Source organism: Notolabrus celidotus, chromosome 1, assembly GCF_009762535.1.
Source record: "Notolabrus celidotus isolate fNotCel1 chromosome 1, fNotCel1.pri, whole genome shotgun sequence".
Classification (NCBI taxonomy): domain Eukaryota; kingdom Metazoa; phylum Chordata; class Actinopteri; order Labriformes; family Labridae; genus Notolabrus; species Notolabrus celidotus.
The window spans coordinates 22,347,639-22,374,729 of NC_048272.1; the positions used below are offsets into that span (position 1 = coordinate 22,347,639).

Genomic DNA, 27,091 nt, shown 5'->3' on the forward strand with positions numbered 1-27,091 from the left:
TCCCATGGTAACAGATTATTTCCAGTTGTTTTCTGAAGATCTCTACTTATTTTTCCTGCTATTTTTCTCTAAATAGAAATACAGCAAAACAAAATAGATATTCTGAATATTTTTATTAAATTCTCTGTTCAGACAAATACAGAAACTCACTGATAGGCAAATAAAAAATAATATAAATATATATATTCATAAAAATCTACTCCTGAGCTGAGTCTTTTTTATCACAACAGAAGATGTTGTCATCTGTTTGTGTGTTTTCCAGTCTCTAATTGTCTCCTTGGCTTCGCTACAGAACATTTTTCTCTGCAGCGTTCTCCACGCAGCAGTGTTCGGGGTGTTCAGAGTTTGCTGGGAAGTACACGTGGGCCTTGTGTTCTTCTTCGTGCTCAATGTGTTTCAGGTGGATGACCATGTGCAGGGCGTAGGCCAGGACCAGCAGCAGGATGAGGGACGTGATGAGACCCATCAGGATGGCAGGCGTCAGGAAAGTGGCACAGTCACTTGCAGGAGAGAATTTACCTGAGGTGACGTTGAACGCCTGAATCTGAGGAGAGAAAATTAAAGATGGTGTTCAACCTGCTTGCACTCTGATGACTGTTTGAGTAAAATGATTCCTCCAGACCTCAGTGAAACCTCTAAAATCACACAGAGTCAGTGGATGAACAAACATGTACCTGGAAGTTAGTGAAGGTGATGCTCCAGCGGCGGGCGTGGTCGGTGTCGGGCAGCAGCAGGGCGCTGTGGCGTTGCAGGCTGCTGACGTGGAGGCAGTGGTAGGAGGAGGAGGCTGGAGCGTACACCTCGGTGGCATTGAAAACGGCCTCTTCAGATTTATTGTAAGTCAGAGAGATGCTGTCCACGGAGAACCACCACTGACCTGAAGACTCGTAGAAGGTGTTGGAGAGCTGCAGTCTGAAATCAGAGGGAGGAGACGATTGGTCAAAACTGTGCATGCTGATTTCAGAGGATGCTGGCATGGTGTTAGACTGTTTGTCCTTAATGGTACCCGTCTTCTAAAGGCTCTGAGCACCTTAATGTGATTCAGCACTTATTCTTGCCACATAAGTCCAATAAAGCAGGATCAATCAATCAATCTTTACTTCTAAAGCGCCAAATCACAACAAACTTTATCCTCTGACTCTTTCCAAACAGATCAGGTCTAGACAGTACTCTATGTTCTATTATCAACAAGGACCCAACATCAAGACAGGATAAGATCTAGTCCCATCTTACAGACAGGACTCAGTCTGATCTCAACTTAATCCACCATGAGCAGAGCACTTTGCAGCATTTAGCAAATTACAGTGGCAAGGACAAACTTCCTTTAACAGGCAGAAACCTCCAGCAGGACCAGACTCATGTTAGACACACATCTGCTGAGACCGTGTTGGAGAGAGGATGTTAAACCTAACACTGTTTCAGTGCTGACGAGTTTAAAAAATGACCAACAAAGAATTTAATGACTTATTCTGCAAATGTGTAAAAGATCCATTTGATAAAGTGTTGAAATGTGGAGTCTTTAGAGTCTCAAAAGATGCAAAATAGCTACTGGCAAACTTTCCGTCAGAGCTCCAAAATGAGAACGAATCATCAGCAGGATACTTTGCTGTTATTAAGTACATGTTTTGAATACAAAATAAAAACATCTTGTTACTAAATCAGATAAATATGCAAAATAAATCCCTCCAAAATGGGATATAAATGTAAAATCACATTCATTGGATTTTTCAAAGAAGGATATGTTTAAAAATTTAAGGGGTTAGGGTATGATATTTATTATATTTCCTTTTTTGGCCAACCTGGGCGTCCTTTTAGGGTAAATTTGATCCTCATTTTACATAATTTAAAAGTAGGTTTGAGCACAGAGTTGAGCACAGATGTTTGGTCTTACCTGACAGACAGATCTCTCAAATCCTCCACATCCCCAAACCTCATGACCAGCCTGGTGAAGAGAGACAGACTGAATTAAAAAAACAACACACCCCACGTTGAGTTTAGTTCATAAAAACTTTCTTTAACACCTCAAACTCCAACAACTTTTATCTCAAGATGTTCCTCCAATTTACTTTAAAAAGGCTTTGTTTAAATCACTTGTGTTTCTGATGCTTCTAAATATTTCTGTTCATCAGTCAGACAGGTGGACAGACAGACAGGTGTTCATACGTCGTCTTATCCTGGCTGCAGACGGACTTGCTGGTGTCGACAGGTTTCAGAGGAGAGAACGTCCTCTCCGTCAGGTCGAGCTGTTTCTGCTTCTCAAAGCGCAGAGAGAGTTTGCGGGCCTGAAACAGGAGGCACGGCTCTCCATTGAACAACACCTGGAGGACAGAGACAAGGCAACAGTGTTAATGGAGAACAGCAAGTTGACGAAAACCTGGCTTCTTTCTTGTGCCAGCAGGAGGCGACTCAACTAGTTGAGGTAGGCTGAATGTATGAGAAATGAACACATCTCTGTAAATTTATTTCTATAAAAGCACATTATAACAATTTTTATAAGTTTATCAACTCAGCTCCGGTAAATATGTTTTTTTGACCAGCGACCTTTAAGTTTGTGTTGACGATGAAAATAGAAAATAAGCTGGATGGATGAGTGTAAAAATGCAAATATGAATACTTTGAAATCAATAAATGAGTACATTTTAACATTTCTCTTTACTGTTACTGTCTTTACGTTGGGTTGGTAGATGGTTAATTCTTAGGAGACAGCGTCACCTTGAGGGGAGGGAAGGGAAGTGCAGCTCCTGGCGCCTGAAGTAACCTCCTCCGTGAAACATCTGGAGTCTGAGGAGAGAGAGACGAGGACAGAGAGACAGAAAATCACTTACTTCTCTTCTGAAACACTTTTTTGTGAATAGATAATATCTGTGTAAGGCAGCTAGCAGTCGACCAAAGATAGCAAGGTAGCATCAGAAAGCTTCAAGATGACAGAGTGGGGATCTCCACACAGCAGTTTATTACAGAAATTAACACTCAAATACAGGACTTTAGTTTCTGTAATTTGACCGCTGCTGTCCACTTCAGTATAACTCATCAGTAAGTTTACCTGCGGAGGTCTGAACGGTTCCTCTTCAGGTGAGAAACTCTCCTCAGCCCACATTCCTTCTTCTCTCTGTGTCGCTCCATCGTCTGCAGAGAGAGTCGACAACAGGAGGATGTTTACCAGTTTATGAATTAAGACCACCCCTATGTTTGTTTCATGTCACTATATTGATGAATACTCACTGTGTGAAGGAGATTCAGCAGCACTGTGAAGAGAAGAGACAGAACCATCATTAAGTCAGATATCTAAAATCCCTCATTTCCTCTATGAGGCTGCTGAATGCTAACACTAATTTTAAATGAATATGTTTTCGACCAGTAACACATCCCTTCAGCACGGCTTCACTATAAAATACAAGAAAGTAAAAAAGTCTGCCTCTTCATTCGCCGGCAGCTCAGTTGAAGGACTGCCACTGAATGACCTCCCAATTGTTGTCAGGGCATTGGCGTGCCATTGTCAGCCCAGACACAGGACTGACCAGCTGCCTCGTGTGCGCAACGAGGGCCAGAGTGTCACAGCGGAGGCCGCGCGCTACATTGAACACAGCTCTCACCTCCTGTGCAATGGCCTGTAACCCCTCCGTCTGATTTCTTTGTTGCTGTAGCAACTCCCGATCAATGTCATCATAACAATCTGGACGCCTGCTGGGCTCTGCTGAGGTGTTTTCTGGTCTGAGCTGATTTGAGGAGTGCGGCAGGGATTGTCAGACATCTGATGAAGATTCTCCATTTAAGAAAAAAGAGATTTTTAATTTTTTTCAAGGTCATGACGGACATCTTATAAAAACACTTTTCAAATAATGAAATCCCTTTTTTTTCTCCATTCTCCCAAATCGCATTTCTTCTGGCAACGCTGAGATGTCTCTGCTGGAGTTCATCAGTATGTTTATTTGCCTCCTCCACCAAGACCTCCAACTCCAGGGCTTCAAACTTCATTTTTCGTTTACGGCCACTCTGCTCTCTCAAACTCTCCATGGTGACAGCCGGTAGCACACGCAAAATCCTCATTTAACAGCTGTCCGCACCACTTTTGCACTTGTCATCAATTTCGCACGCAATCATAGTAGATCACCCGCAACACAGCCATAAATAACATATGCAATTTTTTTGTTTGCACACGCAATTTAGCACTCGTTATTTGGGTTCTAAGTAGATCAGGTCCTTTGTGTGGTCGTGCGCCTGAGCAAATATCGGCACCCATCGAGGTGGTATTTTGGCTTCACTTTTTTACAACAGAGGTAGATGGAGGCGTGTAATCCATATCATATAGTCAATGCTCAACAGCCAGGAAATAATATGTAGAAAATAATTAAAAGAAAATATAACAAACACATGTAACATGATAACCTGTTTCTCTATCCTGAACAACACATTATGAAATATGAAAAAGTAGAGACAAGATAACATGCAATGTTTCTACTACCCATAATGCCCCTGTGTAGTCCAGTGACCCAGCTGACCCGGTGGATTATAGTTTAAGGTAACAGACAGAATGATCAATCTGGAGCAGAGATGCACTATTGCTGCAATGACCCACTCTGACCCGGATTACATAAAGAAAGACTTAAAATAATGGACCAAGATTCAATATGGGAATCAGCTTAACACGACACAGCAGCTTTGATTGTTTTCCCCAAACATTCAGGGTTTATGTTTCCATTATTTTGTAACACAGTGTTTGTCCTTTGATGCCTCCAAAGGAAAATATATAATATGATGAGGTTTTTAAGTAAGCCTTCAGGATCCTGACTGACTGAGCTTTAAGAAGTTATCACACTAAAAACTTGATTCAAACTTAGTGTTAAATATTCATGCTTCAAAAGAAACCAGTGAGGGATAATGTGCTGTGAGCAGGTGGTTCTGCTAATCAGAATCCCTTTAAGGTAAGACCACTCTGCGTCAGTGTCCTGTTCACCCTGTTGGGATTCTAATTTGCACAACCACCTGCTCACAATATGTATAATCCCTCACCCAAAGGTGATATAGCTTCATATAACAGTCCCCTGAATCCCTTGGTGTTGTTGCAGTAGATTGTGACCTCACATTAAAGTCGAATAATATCTTCTGTGGTGCAACAACTGAAGAGAGGTGAGTTTTGGTGTTTGTGCATGGAGGCCAGATTCTTTAATGAAGTATTTCTGGCCCTCAACAAAGACCAGCACAAAACATCAAATCCTCGTCTCACAGTGAAATCCAAAATTTTTCATCCACCTTTGACCAAATTAAACCAAAGCTGCTCCCGTCCGCTCCGCTCAGTCAGGTGGGAGCGTGCAGCTTTATTCAAAATAATCTGTACTGTACATCTAATCTAAATGAACTCAGTGCTGCTCCATCCACCCATCCTCAGACTCTCAGGGTGTAAATCCTCTCAGCACATGTAGATTAAAATGTGTCTCACATATTTCACATCACATATCGTATTTTAAACCTTTTCTCTTCAGAACAGCAGAAGTATAGCTGTCAAATCCTCCCCGACTCTCTCTCTCTCTCTCTCTCTCTGACGCCCCGCAGCCAAAAGGTTTAGCTCCGTGTGTGTTGGGTTAGAGGGATTGCATTGATTACATAATCATGCAATCATGAGTGGACAGACAGACAGACAGACAGACAGACACACACACACACACACACACACACACAGAGTTAGGTCATGAAGGATGGGGCGGCTCTCAGCCAAAAGAAGATTTTGTGGCTTCTCCCTCTTTTACAATCAGCAGCTGCACACTGCAAAAAAAAACCAACTCACTGCAAATATCTGCTCCTCTCACATCCAGTGAAAAAAGAGCAACATTAAATTCATCTTATTTTTGTTTTGTTTTTATTGATAGGAAAATAAGAAGTGAATAATTCTGCAAAAAGCTTAATCATGTTGAAGGATTTACTTAATGCTCTTATTTTATGGCCGATGCCAATGTTTGTAAAAACCTAATGAGAGCTCAGACTCTCCTCGTCTTTGTCCTCTTTTAAACTTCCATCATAAACACACTTTTTTATGCAATCTTATTCCATGAATTTCATGCAATCCAATTTTTTCATTGTTTAAAATCTTGTAATTCACTTTATTTGAGATGCTGTGTTGTGTTTTGTGCTGCACTTTGATAAACTCTGACTCGTCTCTGCTGCTGTGCATCACTTTATATCCTTGCTTTGAAAGTCCTGCAGTGATTGAGTCATTTTTACACCATTTTGGGCTCCTCCATGAAAAAATTGCAGTTACAGGACACTAAGGTTTAAGTTATTGTTACCTTTAGGCAACTGCGAGCACAAAGAGATCAGCGCTTTCAATCAAGATACAAGTTTGAGTGAGAAAAACAAACAAACGAGCACGTTTTAATGCACTTTTTGGCAACTTTAATGCTAAAATCAATGGTTAAAGAAACATTTTTAAAATAAAGACTACATTTTGATTTCCTTCGTTTAAAGGTCTGCAATTAGACCCAAAACACCTGCAGAAAAGCCAGGTATGCTGCTCTGTAAGGTGGGATACCAGGGGTTTGTGCTCATGTGATTTATTCCAATGTTTACTCTCCAGTTAATGCCCCAGAAGAAATCTCTCAAATCTTTAGATTTTTATGACATGCACTTATTGTTTCAGTCACAGCCCTCTTACACTTTGTTTCCAGCAGCAAACAGGAGCTTAAAAATGTAACATACCTCTGCTCAACACAAACAAGCATGCAGAAGTTTAGCAGGCAAGTGTGTAGCTCTGCAGCTAAACGTTGAGATGTGTCTCTAAGGGGAAGCTGGAGAGCAAACCAGAGCTGAATAAAAGAGCGAATGATTATGCTGCTCTGGCAGTTCTTAGAAATTAAGTGATATATCCGAGTTTTTGGTTTGCAGCTTATTCTTTCCCCCCTAACCAACCAAACACTTATCACTTAATGCAGCTTTACAGGAATGAACACTCAGTGAATGCATCCTCAGGGACTCTTGGACAACAGAGCAGAAACACATGACTAATCTCAGAGCTGAACGTGTCAAGAGTCAAAGATTAAAGAGTCACCACAGGTCAAAATCAACGTCAACAACAGCCAATCAAGGTATAGAGGGGAATCATCTGTCTCTTATTTCTCTGTTTCTTCACCCACCTGTGAGCAGGTCGTCTGTCTATGCAGGTGGATGACTGCAGATGTAGGAGAAGGAAGAAAAGAAGGAGGAGGATGCAGCGCTGTTTCCATGGTGAAGCCATCGCTGTGGTGACCAGAGTGAGATGCCAGCAAACCATCTCCCCCTCTCCCCCCCAGTAATCTACTTTAATCAGCCCACTGTCTTTAAGCCCCCATAACTGACAGAGGGATCAGCCAAAGAGGGCACAGAGGAGACAAACAGAACGACAGAGCACCGCCTCTTTCTGTTAGGATATTTTCTGCTTCACATTCTGTAATTTAAAAGCAGCTCAGACAGAGTAAAATTTATTTCATCTGATTAAAGGTCGTCTCAGTCAACTGCATGGACAAAGTGAACCCTAGCATGTTACCAACATATACCTGACATCACAGGAAAGTAAATCTTTTCATCTAAGTTCTTATTTGACTTTATCAGATACTCCAGTGAGAAAGCTTCTGACTCGACAAGTACTGTGTGTGTTTATTTAAATGCATCTACAAAGAGTTCTGCAGCCTGGTTTATGAAGGACGACGAGTTAACAGCAGCAGTATACGCAATGTTGTGTTACGTTACGTTGTGTTGGGATATGATGCGATACAAAACATTATGATACGGTGTCATGCAATACAATGGGATACGATTTGATACGATACGTTACAAAACGATAAGATATGATACAATACCAGACGAGACAAGACTATGGAGCCAAAACGATGACTTTAATGTTTGGTATTGAAAATAAAATTTGGCATTGAAAATACACTCTGAAACTGAAAAAAAAGACATTGGCATTGAAACACTTATATTGAAAAAAAATTTAACGGCATCAAAACAGGTATTGGCATTGAAAACGTTTCATTGAAGTTAAAATCACAAACATAAAATTTTATATGACAATCATATAATTTTTCTACCATGTCACTTTTTTTTCAATGACAGATTTTTTTTTTCGATGACGTTTTTCTTTTTTCGAATGCAGTTCTTTTTCAATGATTGAATTTTCAGTTCCAACTTTTTGTCACCGTTTTGGCGTGGAGGTGAGGGTTTGAGGGGAGGGGCCATGAGGGCGTGATTTGCATCGTTTTTCACGTGTCGTCAGAGACTCATGGAACCCCCCCCCCCCCCCCCCCCCCCCCGCAGGGCAAGGAAACATACAAGGTGCATCTCAAAGCTCTAAACTGCAGTCTCCTCGCAGTGGCTGTTTCCAAAACGGCCTGCTACATACTACTTACTAATGTAGTAGGCAGTAGGTATTGCCTACTACATACTGCGTTTGAATTTAGTATGTAGTATGACTGTTCTGTCCGATCTGTCATGCAGCATGCTGAGCCAGACTTCGCTGGATTTCCGGTTTCGGAAAGCGGAAGTAAACAATGGCGAGGCCGATAAATAAAATGCTTATTTAGCATCCATTTATGATTTAAAAAGTTAGGAAGTGGTTTATATGTAATTTGATAACTTTCACAGCACCCAAAAACAGATTTCCTCCCGTCAAAAAATGAGGAAAAAGAAAAAGCAGAACGAGCGCTGTGCATTATGGGAAACAGTATGCAAGGCAGACTGGTCCGATGCATACTGAGATATTTTCCCAAATCAGTAGACATCCGGGGAGTTTTGGCATATTGCAGATTTTGCTCTTGTTCACATACTACTTACTACATACTGAATTTTGGACATATCAGTATGTACTACTAGTATAGTAGGCGATTTCGGAAACAGCCAGGCTGTCGACGGATTTCCTCCCGTCAAAAAATGAGGAAGTTATCGGCTTCGCCGTTGTTTACTTCCGCTTTCCGAAACCGGAAATACAGCGAAGTCTGGCTCAGCATGCTGCATGACAGATCAAACAGAACAGTCATACTACATACTAAATTCAAACGCAGTATTTAGTAGGCAATACCTACTGCCTACTACATTAGTAAGTAGTATGTAGCAGGCCGTTTCGGAAACAGCCTGGCTGTTTCCGAAATCGCCTACTATACTAGTAGTACATACTGATATGTCCAAAATTCAGTATGTAGTAAGTAGTATGTGAACAAGAGCAAAATCTGCAATATGCCAAAACTCCCCGGATGTCTACTGATTTGGGAAAATATCTCAGTATGCATCGGACCAGTCTGCCTTGCATACTGTTTCCCATAATGCACAGCGCTCGTTCTGCTTTTTCTTTTTCCTCATTTTTTGACGGGAGGAAATCCGTTTTTGGGTGCTGTGAAAGTTATCAAATTACATATAAACCACTTCCTAACTTTTTAAATCATAAATGGATGCTAAATAAGCATTTCATTTATCGGCTTCGCCATTGTGTACTTCCGCTTTCCAAAACCGGAAATCCAGCGAAGTCTGGCTCAGCATGCTGCATGACAGAACGAACAGAACAGTAGGCTGTTTCCGAAACAGCCGTTTCGGAAACGGCCCGTTTCGGAAACGGCCTGCTACATACTACTTACTAATGTAGTAGGAAGTAGGTATTGCCTACTAAATACTGCGTTTGAATTTAGTATGTAGTATGACTGTTCTGTTTGATCTGTCATGCAGCATGCTGAGCCAGACTTCGCTGTATTTCCGGTTTCGGAAAGCGGAAGTAAACAACGGCGAAGCCGATAACTTCCTCATTTTTTGACGGGAGGAAATCCGTTTTTGGGTGCTGTAAAAGTTATCAAATTACATATAAACCACTTCCTAACTTTTTAAATCATAAATGGATGCTAAATAAGCATTTTATTTATCGGCTTCGCCGTTGTTTACTCCCGCTTTCCGAAACCAGAAATCCAGCAAAGTCTGGCTCAGCATGCTGCATGACAGATCGGAGTAACAGCCATACTACATACTAAATTCAAACGCAGTATGTAGTAGGCAATACCTACTTCCTACTACATTAGTAAGTAGTATGTAGCAGGCCGTTTCCGAAACGGGCCGTTTCCGAAACGGCTGTTTCGGAAACAGCCTACTGTTCTGTTCGTTCTGTCATGCAGCATGCTGAGCCAGACTTCGCTGGATTTCCGGTTTTGGAAAGCGGAAGTACACAATGGCGAAGCCGATAAATAAAATGCTTATTTAGCATCCATTTATGATTTAAAAAGTTAGGAAGTGGTTTATATGTAATTTGATAACTTTCACAGCACCCAAAAACGGATTTCCTCCCGTCAAAAAATGAGGAAAAAGAAAAAGCAGAACGAGCGCTGTGCATTATGGGAAACAGTACGCGAGGCAGACTGGTCCGATGCATACTGTGAAATTTTCCCGAATCAGTAGACATCCGGGGAGTTTTGGCATACTGCAGATTTTGCTCTTGTTCACATACTACTTACTACATACTGAATTTTGGACATATCAGTACGTACTGCTAGTATAGTAGGCGATTTCGGAAACAGCCTATGTTTGGGACGCAAGTTAAAATGGCGCGTCAGTAGATACTTCCGGTTCGACCGAGGAGCAAGGAGACTGCAGTTTAGAGCTTAGAGATGCACCCATTGTTGCAGTGCGTGGACTGATGTCTGCAACTCCGATGCTAACATTTTGACACCGCTAGCTAACACTAGCTTAGTAATAACGTCGCTGTTCACAGTCTGACACTTTTTTCCTGACAGTCTGGTAATGAAGTGTTCTCGGTTAAGTTAAGGAGAAGGTTGATATTTAGTGTCGAGGCTTGATGGTAACCTTTCAGTAAGGAAGAGACGGTTTTACACGTCTTAATGAATGGAAGCAGTCATGTCACTTCGGTCTTTTTTGCCCTCCAGGCTTCTGTGGTCACGTGACTGAAAATTATGCAAATTATTTTTAAATCACGCCCTCCTAGCCCCTCCCCTCAAACCCTCCCATCCACGCCAAAACAGTGACAAAAAGTTGGAACTGAAAATTCAATTATTGAAAAAAAACTGCATTCGAAAAAAGAAAAACGTCATTGAAAAAAAAGTGACATCGAAGAAAAATAATATGATTGTCACTGAAAAAAGATATTAGAATGCAAAAATTTCTATAAATTAAATGATATAAAATTTTATGTTTGTGATTTTAACTTCAATGAAACGTTTTCAATGCCAATACCTGTTTTGATGCCGTTAAAACTTTTTTTTAATATAAGTGTTTCAATGCCAATGTTTTTTTTCAATACCAAACATTAAAGTCATCGTTTTGGCTCCATAATTAAACCCACCCTGTGTCTGAAAGTTGGGCTCTTCAATTTTAACTTAAATTTATTTGTATTAACCAGTAAATACCCCAAAATGAGAACACATACAGCTATCACATGTTTGGAAATCTTAAATATAGATGAGGTAAATACTGATCTATTGCAGTCCCGTATCTGTTAATCATGATCAATCAAATAATGTTGGAGAGCTTACAAGTTTGGGGTGGTTTAAAAATTAACATGTCCATAGATCTTACCTGAATATCACTGTTTGACTACAAAAGCATCATATGGCATTAGTATTTAAAAAAAAACAACTAATCTAAAAATACTGATATTCCGCAAATATATAATATAAACGGTCAATAATGTTGCTTTTCCATACATTGTTTTTCTCTCTTTGTTTGGTGTAAAGTTTGATTACGACTCTCTGTTTGTATGTCTGTAAATGGCTTAACTAATCTTTTATAAAATATAATATAACAGAAAATCCATTCATCCATACCATAGACTGAGCCCTACCCAATTGTGCAATATTTTCATTCAGGCACTTGTTAGCCACCCTCGCGCGGGGTCCTCAGAGTAGACATTGCCGCGGTGCATGCTGGATCCTTCCTTTCCATCCCAGGCTCGCTTCAGCAATCATGGGTACGGCTTGAATTTCACTCTTAATACAGACTTAAACGGCTTACAGATTCATTTTATCACACCGTGGTGGATTATGAATGTCTTACAAAGTCGCTCGATGTGTCTGTGGCGGATAAAACTCACAGTTAATAAAAATACAGACGCTTTTTGAGGCTGTCTTCACCCGCAACGTGGAGCGGCCATAACATGTCAGCGGCGTGCTAGCACAGTTAGCCTAGCACACTTTCATTTACACGTTTAAACGGTTTATAATATGTTGAAGCATTCAGATAAACGGCTGCTTAATTTTGAAAATGTACTTTTAACGTAATGTTAAAAGTGTGTTTAATGTATTGTCGGTGTTTGTAGGGTTTGGTGCTCCTGTAGTAGCGATGGACGCAGCTAATGCGGTTAAATATTGCTCACATCCACCTGAGAAAGAGCCATAAATACACATTATGTTGGCGTTTCCCGTTTTCCACGAGCTGAGGATAGAACGTAAAGTGTCCATGATCGTTTTTGTTTATTATTAGTTAGTAAAAACTGTATGTTACCAACCTGTGTACCTAGAAGCAGGAACTATCCTTGCGTCCATGACACTTTCAGTCTAAGATAATTCTGTGACAATTGACTTACTAAAACAGCCTTGCAGATAAATAGTGATACATCTGAAGCCCTAGGTTGTTTTAAATTTAACATCACACATCAGTTTGATGTTTTTCCTAAAGATATATCAGTGATCTCATGAAACCAGGCTGCTTTCAAACAGTCCTTAGTGTCAGGAAACCTTCAGTGAAAGTTTACTTAAGTCTTTCAGTGTAGTTAAATGTGATGTGGAGACTGATTTATTTAGATATTCAGAGACTGCTTACTCAATGTCTTCCTGTGAGTATAAATTTTACGAGAAGGAAGAAAGGGAGATTGTTGGGACATTTTGCTGATTTATGGGAGAATTTTTTGTCTTTTACTACAGTTGAAGTATCGTTTGAACTACACACCAACAATTTGTCTATTCTTGCACCTACAAAGAATTAGTCCTGCATAGACTGCCATTTAATTTGCTGCTCTTGTGTCATTCAGGAAAGTGTCGTGGTCTGCGCACAGCCAGGAAGCTCCGTAACCACCGCCGTGAGCAGAAATGGCACGATAAACAGTATAAGAAGGCCCATCTGGGCACTGCCCTGAAGGCTAACCCCTTCGGAGGAGCTTCCCACGCCAAGGGAATCGTGCTTGAGAAAGTGTGAGTACCCCTAAGACATGCGTCATAAGAAAATGTAGGACATATCACTTTTCCTGATTCAAAGATGGTCAGATACTTCATTGTATGTCAGTTGAAGTGGGATTTGAACCCTTAAGCAATATATTTTAACCTTTCTATGTTTGTTAGCATTGTCTTTAAATCCTTTCATAGGTTTATTAGAGCAGATAACTTGGATCCACATCATTCAACAATTGAGAGTCCATCAGGAGCGGTGACGGGACTGAATAATCTTACAGCTTGCCGTTCTTTGTATTAAAACAGTGTTTGTGTTTCTCCTCTGCAGTGGTGTTGAGGCTAAGCAGCCCAACTCTGCCATCAGGAAGTGTGTGAGAGTTCAGCTCATCAAGAACGGCAAGAAGATCACCGCCTTCGTCCCAAACGACGGTTGCCTCAACTTCATCGAGGTAAGCACCGGACATGTTTACACCCTGAAGTAGCTTGATGGTCCTTTTTTACGCTGTAGGAGACGTTTAGTTGGTGCAGAACCTGCAGCTGATGAAATTTTTGTGTGCTAGTTTTGTTCCCAGAAGATAAAGATCTGCACCTTCTGATCATAATTTAATAGTTTTAGAAATGTGTTGAAGCAGCTTTGAGTCCTTCAGCCTGACTTCAGTTCCCGAAAACCAATCTGTAATGGAGTTTTTCCAAAATCTGTTTCGTAACTTCTTGAAAGTGTTGACTGAAGCAATCTTGCCTCCAATAAGAACCTGTTTTAACTTTCTCTGTGATGGTTAACCTTGAAGTATCAGTTGCCTCTACTCCCTCCTGATTTTCCTCTCCTCGTCCCGCAGGAGAACGATGAGGTTCTGGTGGCAGGATTCGGACGTAAAGGTCACGCCGTGGGTGATATTCCTGGAGTCCGTTTCAAGGTGGTCAAGGTAGCCAACGTCTCCCTGCTGGCACTCTACAAAGGCAAGAAGGAGAGACCTAGGTCATAAACAGTTGAATAATGAGGATAAAATAAAAATGTTTTCAATTACACTCTGCTGGTTTGGTGTGTTTTATTCATTCGCTTGTCACTCAGCATGTCCAATTTTTAACGGACTTGGACTGAAGGGAGATTTGCCCACTGCCTGTAAACTCTTTGAGCTGTGATTTACCACTTCAGGACATCAAATGGTGTAACCGTCAAAGGCTTTACTGTTAGTCCATTGGTTTTAAAATCTTGTTCAGGGACGGTTCTATATGTGTGTAGTACGGAGGAATCAACCGACAAACCCTTTTACCTTTGCTGCAGCTAGTGCCAAATTCCAACAAACGTTATCCTCAGACTCTTTCCACAAGACCAGGTCTAGATTGACTCTATGTTCTATTATTAACAAAGACCCAACATCAAGTCTGATCTCATCTTAATCCACCATGAGCAGAGCACATTGCAGCATTTAGCAAGTTACAGGGGCAAGGAAAAATTTCCTTTTAACAGGCAGAAACCTCCATCGGGACCAGACTCCTGTTAGGCACACATCTGCTGATACCGTGTTGGAGAGAGGGATAGAGGGAGATGAAGAGAGATGATCATGGGGAGATGGATAGTAGTAGTTGTAGCAGCTGGAGTCTGGTACGTCCACAGCAGCAGAGATCAAGAGGAACCTATGAGACAAGGGAGCTCAGGGACTCTAGAAAGGTCTACGGTTAGTGACTTTAATCACCTGTGTACCTATTCCAATATGACCAACGTGGTTTGATGATTTTGCTGTGGAAGAACAGAACCCTGACCTCATCCAGCACCTTTGGGATGAACAGGAACAGAGATAGTGAGCCAGACTTTATTTTCCAGCATTAGTTCCTGACTGTAACTGTTGATGCTTGACAATGAATGGTCACAAATTCCCACAGAAACACTCCCAACATCTGTGGAAAGGAAGTGAAGCTATTAGAGATGCAAAAGGGGGGACAAATCCAGATTCAAGTATATGAATACAGACGCATTACAGTCTGTTGGTGTGACGTTAAGGCATCTGGATACTTATATCCACCTAGTGTATGTTTCATAGTCCCAACTTTTGTTTTATCTGTTTCAATCAGTACAAAACCCACACAGAACTTATACCTGTATCAGATCAGGAAAAGATGTCAGATGTCTTGGACTCCCTTTGTAGTGGAGTCCTCAGGTAGTCCTCCTTGATTGGATGAAGTGGTCAACACCTACAGTCCGACACTAACAGCCCTGCGTCCTGCAGTGTCACACGAACTGGCTGCTAAGTCGGGAGCATAAACTTAGCAGGACGGGTTAAATATAGTAACATGAACCAGATCCCCGGTGTCTCTATGCAGAGTGTTTTCTCTCACTGAGGTCTTGGACTCTCTTTAGTCCTGCAGAATAATTAAAACGTTCATATTTATTAAGGGACTGATGAGTTTGAGTCACGGGTCTCTGCTCCTCTGACACTGCTTGGATCATGGGTGCATCGCTGGAACTCCTGTAGACTTACAGCTCTGGTTTCAGACTTCTAAACCTTATCAGATCAACATCAACAGATCAGAGAGGTTCATCTACAGGGACAACTCCAAGAGTACCAAAACAACGAGTCCTCAGAGTCACAGGTGAATTTCTATATTGTAATATTTCCAAATATTTGTTTTCAGTCAGGCAAAGGTTTGTTGAGATTCTTGAACTCATTTCTGATCTTGAGGGAAGCTGCCGGGTGGACATACGTGTTCTGGTCAATGTCTGCTCTTGGTTTGGCCTTCAGTCCAGATGGCTGCACACACAGGAGTTATTTTGGAAGTACACTAATTAAATAGTGCATCACATTTCAAATAACATACACTGGAAAGATGTTAAGGATTAGAGAACACAACACGTGAAGAAAGAGAGGTTTGTTTTCGAGAGCAGAGACGGATTGTTAGATTCAGACCTGTTGCAGCTACAAGCTTGACCTTCTTCTCAGGTAAACACAGGTGTATCTGAAAAGGTCTGCATGCAGTACATTTGGTTTTGCTGATCCTCCATTAAAGTTACTAACCATGGACCTTTCTGGAGTCCCTGAGCTCCCTTGTCTCGTAGGTTCCTCTAAATCTCTGCTGCTGTGGACATTCCAGACTCCAGCTGCTACAACTATTACTATCTGTCTCCCCGCTATCATCTCTCTCTCTCTTCATCTCCCTCTATCCCTCTCTCCAACACGGTCTCAGCAGATGTGTGTCTAACATGAGTCTGGTCCTGCTGCAGGTTTCTGCCTGTTAAAGGAAGTTTGTCCTTGCCACTGTAACTTGCTAAATGCTGCAAAGTGCTCTGCTCACTGTGGATTAAGATGAGATCAGACTGAGTCCTGTCTGTAAGATGGGACTGGATCTTATCTGGTCTTGATGTTGGGTCTTTGTTAATAATAGAACATAGAGTACGGTCTAGACCTGCTCTGTTTAGAAAGAGTCTGAGGAGAACATTTGTTGTCTTTTTACCTAGCGTTTCCTTTTTCAAGCAGAGCCTGAACCTTTCATGTGGAGGTCATGGAGTTTGATAGATTCAGGCCTAAGGATGATGAAGATGATGATGAAGATGCTGCTACACAGTACATGATTGAACAGAGTCTGCTGGAGTGTAACAAACAGAAGGAAACCCACAAAGACAACATGGGGCGAGACAACAGGTCAGACAAGAACCAAGGGATGTCTCTGCTGTCCTTCTGACTGACAAACATGAGCTCATCATCCTTCTGACTGACAGCGTTCAGAAAATATCTCTTAGTTTTTATTTAAAGATATTCTTGAAACTTTTTTAGTTTTACTGCTTCAGTGTCTTTTCAGTGTCAGAGAACTTTCCTGTACTTGTGTTTGATTTAACGCAGATCTTTTCTCCTCTCAGCTCTGAGTCCGCAGACAGCAGCAAGATCTTCACAGCCATCAGACAAGGTGAGAGGGAGGAAGAAAAGCTTGTGATGTGATGAAGGCTTCAGGGTTAGTTGTGATTCACTATAAAAATTATGAATAAAAATTATGAATAAAAATTATGAATAAACCTTCAGGTGTGTGCATAACAAGACACTGACATCTGTTCAACCAAAAATCTGTTTCTGTATTCATTTTAAAACACTAGATTTATTTATAGCCTCATATTCATTGGCAGTGCATTTTTTTATTGTACTAAAGCATAAAAAAGCAGCTAAGTAACTGACAATTGGAAATAATGGTTTTAACTCTCAGTATTTTTTTTACATCCTTGTCCTATAGGCTTCTTTTTTTGTCTCCTTACATAAATCTCTGGCATGATTTTCCGGTCTACCAGCTATGGGTTCATTAGTTATCTGTCTGTGTTGTATTTTTTGTGGTTTCCCTTAAAGAAGATTTAAATGTGAACACATCGCTTTAAGATTCCCTGAATCATTCTTTATTTTTATGGCGCATTGTTTGGATTTTACGAACTAACTTGTTTCAACGTCTGGTTTAATGTGGACTTTACACCCTAACTTAGGACTCAACTTATTTCCAGATTTGTGTCACTTGGTAGAAACCTCGACTCCAACTTCAAAGTTTTTTATTTTCTTAAGTCAGAGATGGAAGTTAAGGTGAACATTGTCCATATATTTCTTTATTTCTTTATATAAGAGTAGCATATAACTCAACTCAACTCATTTTTATTTATAAAGGACCTTTCATACAGTAAGACAGAAATTAATAGTAATAAGTGAAATGATACAAGGCTTAAACAAGATAAAGTAATATGAAATAATTAACAATAAAAATAACATCATTAAAAAAATACAATAAATTAAAATCAGATAAATGCCAGAAAATAAAATACAATCATTAAAATAAAATCAATAAAATACATTGGACAAATATCAGAAAATAAAATACAATAATAAAAAAAATCTGATAAATATCAGAAAATAAAATACAACCAATAAAATGAAAAAAATAAAATAAACCAGATAAACATCAGAAAATAAAATACAATCACTAAAATAAAATCAAGGAAATAAATCATATAAATATCAGAAAAATAAAATAATTCTTTATAATAAAATCAATTAAATAATATCAGACAAATACCAGAAAAATCTAATCAAATCGAAGTAAAACAGAATTAATTAAAAAGTAAAAATGACGTTACAACAATGGTCATAATGGTTGTAATGTAGTCCAGGGCTAAAAATAAATCACTTCAAATTAAAAGCTAGATTTAAAAAGAAATTGTTAAGTTTACTTTTAAAAACCCTCAGAGAGCTCGCTGTTTTAATGTCCAGAGGCGGAGAGTTTTGAGTTTAGGGGCCAAAAACAGAAAGCTCTCTCTCTCTTTGTGAGGAACACATGAGGAACATTTAAAAGGGAAGCATTCAAGAACCTCAGTGATAGTGGTGGAACATAATATGACAGGAGGTCTGTGATGTTTGGAGGAGCTTTAAAAACAAGTAAAAGAACTTTAAAATAAAAGTATGTAATGTTTGTTTTAACTTGCAGGTAATGAGAAGCTGTTGAAGGATCTGTGCCTCAGACAAAGAGACATGTTTTCAAAGACAGACAGCAAAGGATGGACCCCTCTACATGAAGCTGCAGCTCAGAGCAACCAAACCGTCCTGGAGCTCACACTCAAAGGTTCATACTACCTTCACACTCAGTCTGTGCATCTCTACTAGTGATGGGAAGTTCGACTCTTTTCAGAGAGCTGACTCTTTTGACTCGGCTCCCAAAGAAGAGCCGGCTCTTTCGACTCCCGAACGGCTCTTAATTTAGGATCTTTTGTTGCCGTATATTTACCTTAACTTTGCAAAAAAAAATGTTTTTTGTGTTGAAAACCCTTTTGCGTACAGTGATTTTATGAGAAGCCTTATAATTGCCTAATTTTGTGCATTTATTCTGTTGCAAAACCATCCTTACTTACTATATCCTGACATGTGATTGGCCGCATGTCCGCCATGCTGACCAATCAAAACAAAGTTCTGCTGTGAGCAGAGCTGGGGCTGAGCACTGTGAGAGCTAAGCAGGGAAAGGAAAAAACTGGGAGCCGGCTCTCTCTTGATGCGAGCCGGCTCTTCTGATTCTCTATAAAGCATCGGCTCTCACAGCTTTTGATCATGACACATCACTAAGGGTTAGGGTTATCTGGTTCTGTTTGCTTGAGTTTGGTTCATGTTCTGGTTCTGTTTGCTTGAGTTTGGTTCATGTTCTGGTTCTGTTTGCTTGAGTTGGTTCTGGTTCTAACCCAAACCCTATCCCTAACCCTAATCATAAACCCTAACCATAGACTGTATAAAATATGGATGTAGTATCCGTGACGTCACCCATCTGTTTCTGAAGCGCTGTTTTGAAGCAAATCGTCGGTGGGAGCTATATTGCTGCTGTGGAACCAGTGTGATGTAGAGAGGCAGAGTTTGAGCCTCCTAGCCAACAGCTACAGTGATCCCGCAGGCAGCTGTGCCTCTAATTGGAAGACTCGTAATCTCAATATCTTCAAAATTGCTGCGTTAGAAATAAATTCACCCCCCTCACAGTGAGAGCTGATCGAGAAATAAGCTATCCAGACTACACTCGTCTTTTGTACCAGGCTGTAAACATGTTTATTTCTGCTGTAAAGATCGACTTTTTCCCATTCATGTGTATGTGATTTCCGGTACTTCCGGATCCAGCCTCAAGTGGATCCTCGATGAACTGCAGCTTTTAACAAATTTTCGCATTGGACTCATATTTTTAGACCAGAGGTTGCCACTTGACCCTTAGGGTTAGGGTTAGGGTTAGCGTTGTGATTAGGGTTAGGGTTGTGATTAGAGTTAGGGTTAGGGTTAGGGTTAGTAGTGATGACGCATCACTAATCTCTACACAATCACACAGACCACATTATTAAAATAGTGATGAAACAGTGAGGTGTTCTCTCTCTCTGCAGCTTCAGGTCCAGACTCGGTGAAGTGTTGCTCTCTCTGCGGGAAGACCCCTCTCTTCATAGCAGTAGAGAAAGGTCTGATTGAAAACGCCTCCTTCCTCCTGCAGCACGGAGCTGATCCGGACTGCAAGGACCAGGATGAGGACGCACCACTGTTTGCAGGTACGCTGGGCAACCTATAGCCCCCCTTCTCTCACTCAGCTGCACATCTAGGTGGTGCAGCTTGTTTGGTAAAGTGGGTAGGCCATTCTTTGACTTAAAAACTTAAAAACAGACTCCATAATGTTGAATTGTTGAATAAGTGTGACTAACTAACTAACTCTCTCTCTCTCTCTCTCTCTCTCTCTCTGCAGCGGTCCGCTCTGAGCGCACTGATCTGGTGAAGCTGCTGCTCCGGCGGGGCTCCAGGGTGAACCAGGAGGGATGCCACGGCCGCCGTCCGCTCCACGAGGCCTCTCGTCTGGGGAAATCAGCTCTGGTGAATCTGCTGCTGGAGGCTGGAGCCACCACAGACCCTCGCAGCCACTATGGCCTCACACCGCTGGCTCTGGCGGCTCAGGGAGGACACCTGGAGGTGGTGGAAACTTTGCTGAGGAGAGGTGAGGGAACAGGGCGGTCTCTATTTGGAGGAGGCCTATATTAATAGATATTTAAGTACAACTTCTACCAGGTAGCAGGAGATGTGTGTGAATTTTGGGATGCAGAAGGAAGTTTTTATCCCTGCAGACCAGCATTCATATGATTTTTTACACTGTTTAAAGATATAAAATGAACAGTCAGTTGCTTAAATCTCTTTTATTTGAGCGGGCATTTTAAGTTAAATATAAAACAGATTCAGCTTCAAAGGAAACCTGGAAACATATTTTCACCTCAATCTCTGATACTTGCTCCTCTGTAAACATGTAAAGCTCAGCTGTAAAATAAACCCCAGGATCACGAGGTGGTTAATCTTACTTGAGCCTCTCGGTGTTACCTGTCCCTCAGGTGCAGACGTCCTGTCCCAGGCCCAGGATGAGGCCTCCATCCTGTTCGAGGCCTCTGCATCAGGAGACCCTGCAGTCATCAGTGTGCTGCTGGAGTACGGAGCGGATGCCAACATGGCCAAACACACGGGACACATGCCGATCCATCGAGTCGCACACAGAGGACACCTGCCGTAAATTGAATACCCTAATTTATTCTTAAAGTTATCTTTTGACAACTGAAGAGAGACGGGACATGCTGGGAGGAGAGAGTGGAGCTCACGTGCAGCAGAGGGCATTCATATTTTTTGTTTGTGTTGAATTTGGCGCCCCTTGTAGACAAAGTGATATCTCTTTTAACACTTTCTGACACCTTCCTCTGTCAGGGATATATATAACTATATAGACATCATCGATCTGATGGTCTTGTTTCATTTTGTAGTCATAGAGAGGCGTCAGGCTGTTTCCTAACCAGCCAATCAGGGACTAACTTATGTTTCTGTCAATTTTGGCGCCCCCTGCTGTCCTTTAACATGCCATCTCAGCACTGAGTGGGAATTGTAGTCACTTTGTTGACACTTGTGAAGCTGGAGTGGTTTTAGACTTTAAAATGGAGGCATCAATATTAAAGCTAGGGTTGGTAGTCAAGGAAAACTAGCATGAATTTGAATGTAGCATTTCCTCCAAACCGGTCCTCAGCACATCTTTTGTGTTTTGCACTGCGTTCACTCATGTCTCACTCAGCGGTAAGAAAACACCAAAACATTATCACAGTGGAAGTTAAAAACACAAACAAACATGAAATGTTCGTGCAGGAGGCGGGTAGAATGGCAGGACTGGATTTGATTGGTTTCATATTTTGGCTCCTGATGGCAGGGATTGGTTGGTGTTTTCCCAGGGTTACTCTGGCTGTAGATAGCAGCTTTTTTCACTCTTTTTTAAGAACACATTATGCATTGATTGCCATCAGGACATAAAGATAATTTTAACCAGTATAACAAAAAGTGAATCTAAATCTGGCTACCAACCCCAGCTTTAATTACATTGTATTTCATAAAGTCCTCACTGGGGCTTTATACTCTGAAATCAAATCAGTTTTCAGGACCTCTCAGCTGTGTTTTGATTCATTGTGCAAAGTAGTTAATACATGTGTGTGTGTGTGTGTGTGTGTGTGTGTGTGTGTGTGTGTTTGTGTGTTTGTGTGTGTATGTCCATAGAGCTCTGAAGCTGCTGATTCCTGTCACGTCTGTGTCCGAGGTGAACGACAGTGGCATGAGTCCTATCCACTCTGCAGCTGCAGGAGGACACACACACTGCCTCAAGGTATGTGTGTGTAAATGCATTTTAACGTCTTTGTAGTTGAGTATTTTCATGTTAAATGCATCTTATGTGTAAGTGCAATCCTGAGTGTCATCCCTCCCTCCTCTCATCAGGCCCTGCTGGATGCAGGTTACGACCCTAACTTCATGCTCCACCCCTGGCTTCGCCGCAGCTACAACGATGAGAGGAAGTCTGCGCTCTTCTTCGCCGTCTGCAACAGTGACGTGGCTTCAACCAAGATGCTGCTGGAGAACGGAGCCATGGCCAACCAAGACCCCATCAAATGTCTGCAGGTAGCGGTGTTTCCTCAGGTGCTGATGAGCCTGAGAGAGTCAATCTGCAACAATAACTTTATCACTTTTTAAACCTTTTTAAATACTTTTTAGAAGTGTATTTTTATAGTTTATTTATAAGACTAAATAAAGACTAGATAAATTAAAATAAATACAAAATAAATTAAAAATAGATCAAAATTAATCAAAAGTTATATAAATAAATCTAATCTATTTAAATAATAATTGTAATAATAGAAAAGTAATAGAGATAGATGCAATAAACTTTAAAGCAAAAATAAATAAATAAAAAAGTTTGATTAATAAAGCAAGTTTTTTTGTGTCTGAAATTTTCATAATGTTTAAGGGACAAATTTATCATACAAATTTGAATTTATTTAATGAATATTTAATTCAAACTTTTACTTTTTCTTCTCACACAAACATCTCTCCTTAATGAAACTTAAATAGTTCATCAGTTTGGAGTAACCCAAGAATCTGATGTTGATCCAGTGAATGTGTCTTTTAGATTGCTCTGCGTTTGGGTAACTACGAGTTGATCAACGTGCTGCTGAGGTTTGGAGCCAACGTCAACTATTACTGCAAAGTGAACACGACACACTTCCCCTCCGCTCTGCAGTACGCTCTCAAAGACGAGGTAACCTGATCATGAGCCGCTCCAGCTTTAATCAATCAATAAGATCCAGTCCCATCTTACAGACAGGACTTAGTCTGATCTCATCTTAATCCACCATGAGCAGAGCACTTTGCAGCATTTAGCAAGTTACAGTGGCAAGGACAAACTTCCTTTAACAGCAGAAACCTCCAGCAGGACCAGACTCATGTTAGACACACATCTGCTGAGACCGTGTTGGAGTGAGGGATGGAAGGAGATGAAGAGAGAGAGAGAGAGAGAGAGAGATGATAGTGGTTAGACGGATTGTAATAGCTGTAGCAGCTAGAGTCTGGCATGTCCACAGCAGCAGAGATCCAGAGGAACCTACAAGACACAGGAGCTCAGGGACTCCAGAAAGGTCTATGGTTAGTAACTTTAATGGGAGAGGAAGAGTTAAAGTAAGAGACAGGCAGAGGATGGAGAGAGAGGGAAAGACAGGATCTCAGTGTGTCAGTCTGAGCCTATAGCAGCATAACTAAGAGCTGGTCCAAGCCTGATCCAGCTCTAACTATAAGCTTTGATCAAAAAGGAAAGTTTGAGGCCTACTCTTACAAGTAGAGAGGGTGTCTGCCTCCTGGACCCTGACTGGTAGATGATTTTAAAGGAGAGGGGCCTGATAGCTGAAGGCTCTACCTCCCATACTACTTTTAGAGACTTTAGGTACAATGAGCAGGCCTGCATGTTGGGAGCGTAGTGTTCTAGAGGGGCACTATGAGCTCTTTAAGATACAAAGGTGTCTGACGTACGTGTGTGTGTGTGTGTGTGTGTGTGTGTGTGTGTGTGTGTGTGTGTGTGTGTGTGTCAGGTGGTGCTCAGGATGTTGTGTAATTATGGTTACGACATGGGGCGATGCTTCGACTGTCCCTACGGCAACGACTCTCACATCCCTGAAGACTTCGAGGGCTGGAGCGACACCGTCATCAAAGATACTCTGGTAACCAGCCAAGCACACAAGAAACTCAAGAGTTAGTTAGTGGAGGAGTTTAGTCAATGCACAGGTAGAGAGCACGCAGGTAGGACTCAGGGGCCCTGAGAGAGGGAGGAGGCATAGATTCTAAATACACGATCACCTTTTATTTGGCCCGGGTTAGAGGACTGGAGAGGACGAGGGGAGGGAGATGTGAGGAGGAAGATCTTTAAGTTAATCCTGATTGTTAATAATCAAACTAATTTGGCTATTTTAGAAACGGTAAAGATGATTTAGCTTCAAAGGAAATAAAGGTTTATCTTTTTAATCAGGCTTTTATTTTGAAGGAATTCAAAGTCTCCAAAGTTTTTATATCTGGCGTCACTACATCTTCTTTTACTTTGTTTTGATAATTATCCAATAATCTGTGTGTGTGTGTGTGTGTGTGTGTGTGTGTGTGTGTGTGTGTGTGTGTGTGTGTGTGTGTGTCAGTGTAGTTCTGTGAGGTCATCACCGTCTCGTGGCTCAAACACCTCTCCGGTCAGCTCGTACTTGTCCTGCTGGACTACGTGGATCACGTGACTCTGTGCTCCAAGCTGAAGGCGGCGGTGATGGAGCAGCAGCAGTGGCCCGACATCTGCAGAGTGCAAGGTAAACTCAAACGACCTTTATTAACCCCAGAACAGACACCACACTCTTCCTCTTCTTCCTCCTTCTCCTCCTCTTCCTCTTCCTCAGAGAACGCCCGCTGTCTGCAGCATCTCTGCCGCCTGAGGATCCGTCAGTGTCTCGGTCGCCTGCGTCTCCGCTCTCCAGTCTTCATGAGCTTCCTGCCGGTGCCGGGCAGACTGAAGGACTACATCCTGTACAGAGAGTACGACCTGTACGGCCAGCAGAGCAACACACTGGGATGATTCTAGAGCCAGGACACAGATATCTGCTGACTTTCAAACCAAGACTTCTTTCAGCTTGTGATCTCACCTTCTGCAAAATGTACAGATTGAACTGAAGTCTGAAAGAATGAAATGACTTTTTATGTTGAACTTTTCTATTAAAGGTTGTTGTGTTCTTATTTCTGTGTGTAAATAAAGCTGTGTGAAACCTTTTGAAGCTTCAAGAGCTCTGCAAAATCCGACCTACTGCCTCAAGTTAGCATACTTTAAGTCTATGGATTACAAGTTAATTAATCTGATGGTGTGGAGTTAGAAAGTTGTGACCCATTCACATCTTTTTTCACAGTTTCATGAAGCATCAACAGAAAAAAAAATAAAGTAACCACATTCAAACAGAGATCTCATATTTAAGGGTCATCAAAAAACTCAAAATCATGAGCTCAGACTGAGACACGTATCATTTTTACATCTCTTTTTTGTGCGTTCAATGAGCTTCAACACGTCCTGAATGCTTCCTCCTTCTCACCTCTTGTCCTCCACTACTTCAAAATATCTCCGCTGTGACAGGACCCTAACCCTAAGAGAACATCTGAGGACTCCCAAGAGTTAGAACAAATTGCAGAGAAAAAGCCGTCAAAATAAGTCAACCCAGACGTCTCTCTCCCCATCAATGTTTTCCAGCTCCTCCTGGTGGATCCCAAGGTGTCCCAAGGCTATTTGGATACATAATCCCTCCAACAAGGTCTGGGTCTACACCAAGGCCTCCGCACAGGTGGACTTCAGGGAGGCGCACAGACCTAAGATAGTCTATGACCAGCTCTTAGTTATGCTGCTATAAGCTTAGACTGCCGAGGGAACATCCATCCCATCCCTCACTTTAACTCTTCCTGTCCGATTAAAGTTACTAACCGTAGACCTTTCTGGAGTCCCTGAGCTCCCTTGTCTCGTAGGTTCCTCTGGATCTCTGCCAAAGATTCTTTTTTTGGGTCTGTCATTCATTCTTTCTTTTCTTCTTTCTCATTTTTTCTGTTGTTTAGTCCTTTCAATGTTTCTTCATCTTTTATGTCTCCTTTTCTTATTCTGTCCTTTCCTTCTGTCATTCTTTCACCATTTATTCTTGTCTTCTTCTTTCTTCTCGTCTCCCTCACTTTTCTCTTTTCTTAGACCTTTCCGGAGTCCCTGAGCTCTCTTGTCTTGTAGGTTCATCTGGATCTCTGCTGCTGTGGACATGCCAGACTCCAGCTGCTACAACTACTACTAGCCATCTCACCACTATCATCTCTCTCTCTCTCTTCATCTCCCTCTATCCCTCTCTCCAACACGGTCTCAGCAGATGTGTGTCTAACATGAGTCTGGTCCTGCTGGAGGTTTCTGCCTGTTAAAGGAAGTTTGTCCTTGCCACTGTAACTTGCTAAATGCTGCAAAGTACTCTGCTCACTGTGGATTAAGATGAGATCAGACTGAGTCCTGTCTGTAAGATGGGACTGGGTCTGATCCGGTCTTGATGTTGGGTCTTTGTTAATAATAGAACATAGACTACGGTCTAGACCTGCTCTGTTTAGAAAGAGTCTGAGGAGAACATTTGTTGGGATTTGGCGCTAGACAAATAAAGATTGATTGATTGAGCATCTGAATGTATTTCTTGTGTTTGCATCATATATTTATCCTCACCATGTCTGCCATCAGTGCAGCTATTTTGGCATTATACCATTCTGAACTTGCAGCATGTTTCTCCAAATGAAGATCATCATACAGTCCTGTCGGCTTCTATATTTTGGAAGCAGAACGGAGCATGACGTGAGCTGCGTTGAGGAGTATTTTTGTCTTCACTTTTGTGCATTCAGAGGAGGTGGAGACAGGTCATCTATATTTTTAAACAGTCAATTCAGCAAACAAAGCCTGGGAAACAGCTTTTACACTAACTCTGACCACCTTTAAATCTCGTTATTACACCGCCTGCTCTACCCTTTAAAGTTTTCAAAATATTCTATTTCTTAATAAACTAAACTAATTTATTTTTTAACGATGTCCACATGTTCTTTAAAATTAATTTGAATGAATGAATGCATTCATTAAATTTA

At 41.3% G+C, this 27,091-nt stretch overlaps 3 protein-coding genes across 4 annotated transcripts; 2 read left to right on the plus strand and 1 right to left on the minus strand.

Annotated features, from left to right (window-relative positions):
• Window positions 1-96: 96 nt before the first annotated feature.
• atp6ap1la (ATPase H+ transporting accessory protein 1 like a) lies at window positions 97-11,815 on the minus strand. 2 transcript variants are annotated; one of them, XM_034692697.1, is made up of 9 exons: window positions 11,798-11,803; window positions 7,125-7,321; window positions 3,223-3,245; window positions 3,044-3,126; window positions 2,713-2,781; window positions 2,164-2,318; window positions 1,892-1,942; window positions 675-912; window positions 97-544 (listed from the first exon to the last, which is right to left on the minus strand). In XM_034692697.1, the coding sequence occupies exons 2-9, from the start codon at window positions 7,259-7,261 to the stop codon at window positions 287-289; spliced, it is 1,014 nt and encodes a 337-aa protein (XP_034548588.1). In that variant the 5' UTR covers window positions 7,262-7,321; window positions 11,798-11,803; the 3' UTR covers window positions 97-286. The 2 variants fall into 2 exon arrangements, with proteins under 2 accessions (XP_034548588.1, XP_034548596.1); XM_034692705.1 differs by lacking the exon at window positions 7,125-7,321 and having other exon boundaries at window positions 11,798-11,815.
• rps23 (ribosomal protein S23) lies at window positions 11,401-14,144 on the plus strand. Its single transcript, XM_034692717.1, has 5 exons — window positions 11,401-11,420; window positions 11,823-11,923; window positions 12,983-13,142; window positions 13,447-13,567; window positions 13,955-14,144. Exons 1-5 carry the CDS (start codon window positions 11,416-11,418, stop codon window positions 14,099-14,101), a joined length of 534 nt encoding a protein of 177 aa, XP_034548608.1. The 5' UTR covers window positions 11,401-11,415; the 3' UTR covers window positions 14,102-14,144.
• Window positions 14,145-16,608: 2,464 nt separating this feature from the next.
• LOC117810132 (dynein heavy chain 12, axonemal-like) lies at window positions 16,609-25,223 on the plus strand. Its single transcript, XM_034679767.1, has 12 exons — window positions 16,609-16,753; window positions 16,969-17,015; window positions 18,564-18,698; window positions 19,984-20,142; window positions 20,334-20,579; window positions 20,965-21,136; window positions 22,160-22,265; window positions 22,376-22,555; window positions 23,064-23,192; window positions 24,016-24,144; window positions 24,615-24,768; window positions 24,856-25,223. The coding sequence occupies exons 1-12, from the start codon at window positions 16,614-16,616 to the stop codon at window positions 25,029-25,031; spliced, it is 1,773 nt and encodes a 590-aa protein (XP_034535658.1). The 5' UTR covers window positions 16,609-16,613; the 3' UTR covers window positions 25,032-25,223.
• Window positions 25,224-27,091: the final 1,868 nt, after the last annotated feature.

Bases quoted from the DNA above. Each gene is read 5' to 3' on its own strand.
- atp6ap1la (XM_034692697.1), bottom strand. From the start codon at position 7,261: ATGGTTTGCTGGCATCTCACTCTGGTCACCACAGCGATGGCTTCACCA. The intron at 2,782-3,043 runs GTAAACTTACTG...CTCTCTCCTCAG, and splicing joins AACCGTTCAGACCTCCGCAG to ACTCCAGATGTTTCACGGAG. The intron at 545-674 runs GTACATGTTTGT...TTCTCTCCTCAG, and splicing joins TCACCTTCACTAACTTCCAG to ATTCAGGCGTTCAACGTCAC.
- rps23 (XM_034692717.1), top strand. The intron at 11,924-12,982 runs GTACGGCTTGAA...TGTGTCATTCAG, and splicing joins GCTCGCTTCAGCAATCATGG to GAAAGTGTCGTGGTCTGCGC. The intron at 13,143-13,446 runs GTGAGTACCCCT...TCTCCTCTGCAG, and splicing joins GGAATCGTGCTTGAGAAAGT to TGGTGTTGAGGCTAAGCAGC.
- LOC117810132 (XM_034679767.1), top strand. From the start codon at position 16,614: ATGGAGTTTGATAGATTCAGGCCTAAGGATGATGAAGATGATGATGAA. The intron at 18,699-19,983 runs GTTCATACTACC...CTCTCTCTGCAG, and splicing joins CCTGGAGCTCACACTCAAAG to CTTCAGGTCCAGACTCGGTG. The intron at 23,193-24,015 runs GTAACCTGATCA...TGTGTGTGTCAG, and splicing joins AGTACGCTCTCAAAGACGAG to GTGGTGCTCAGGATGTTGTG.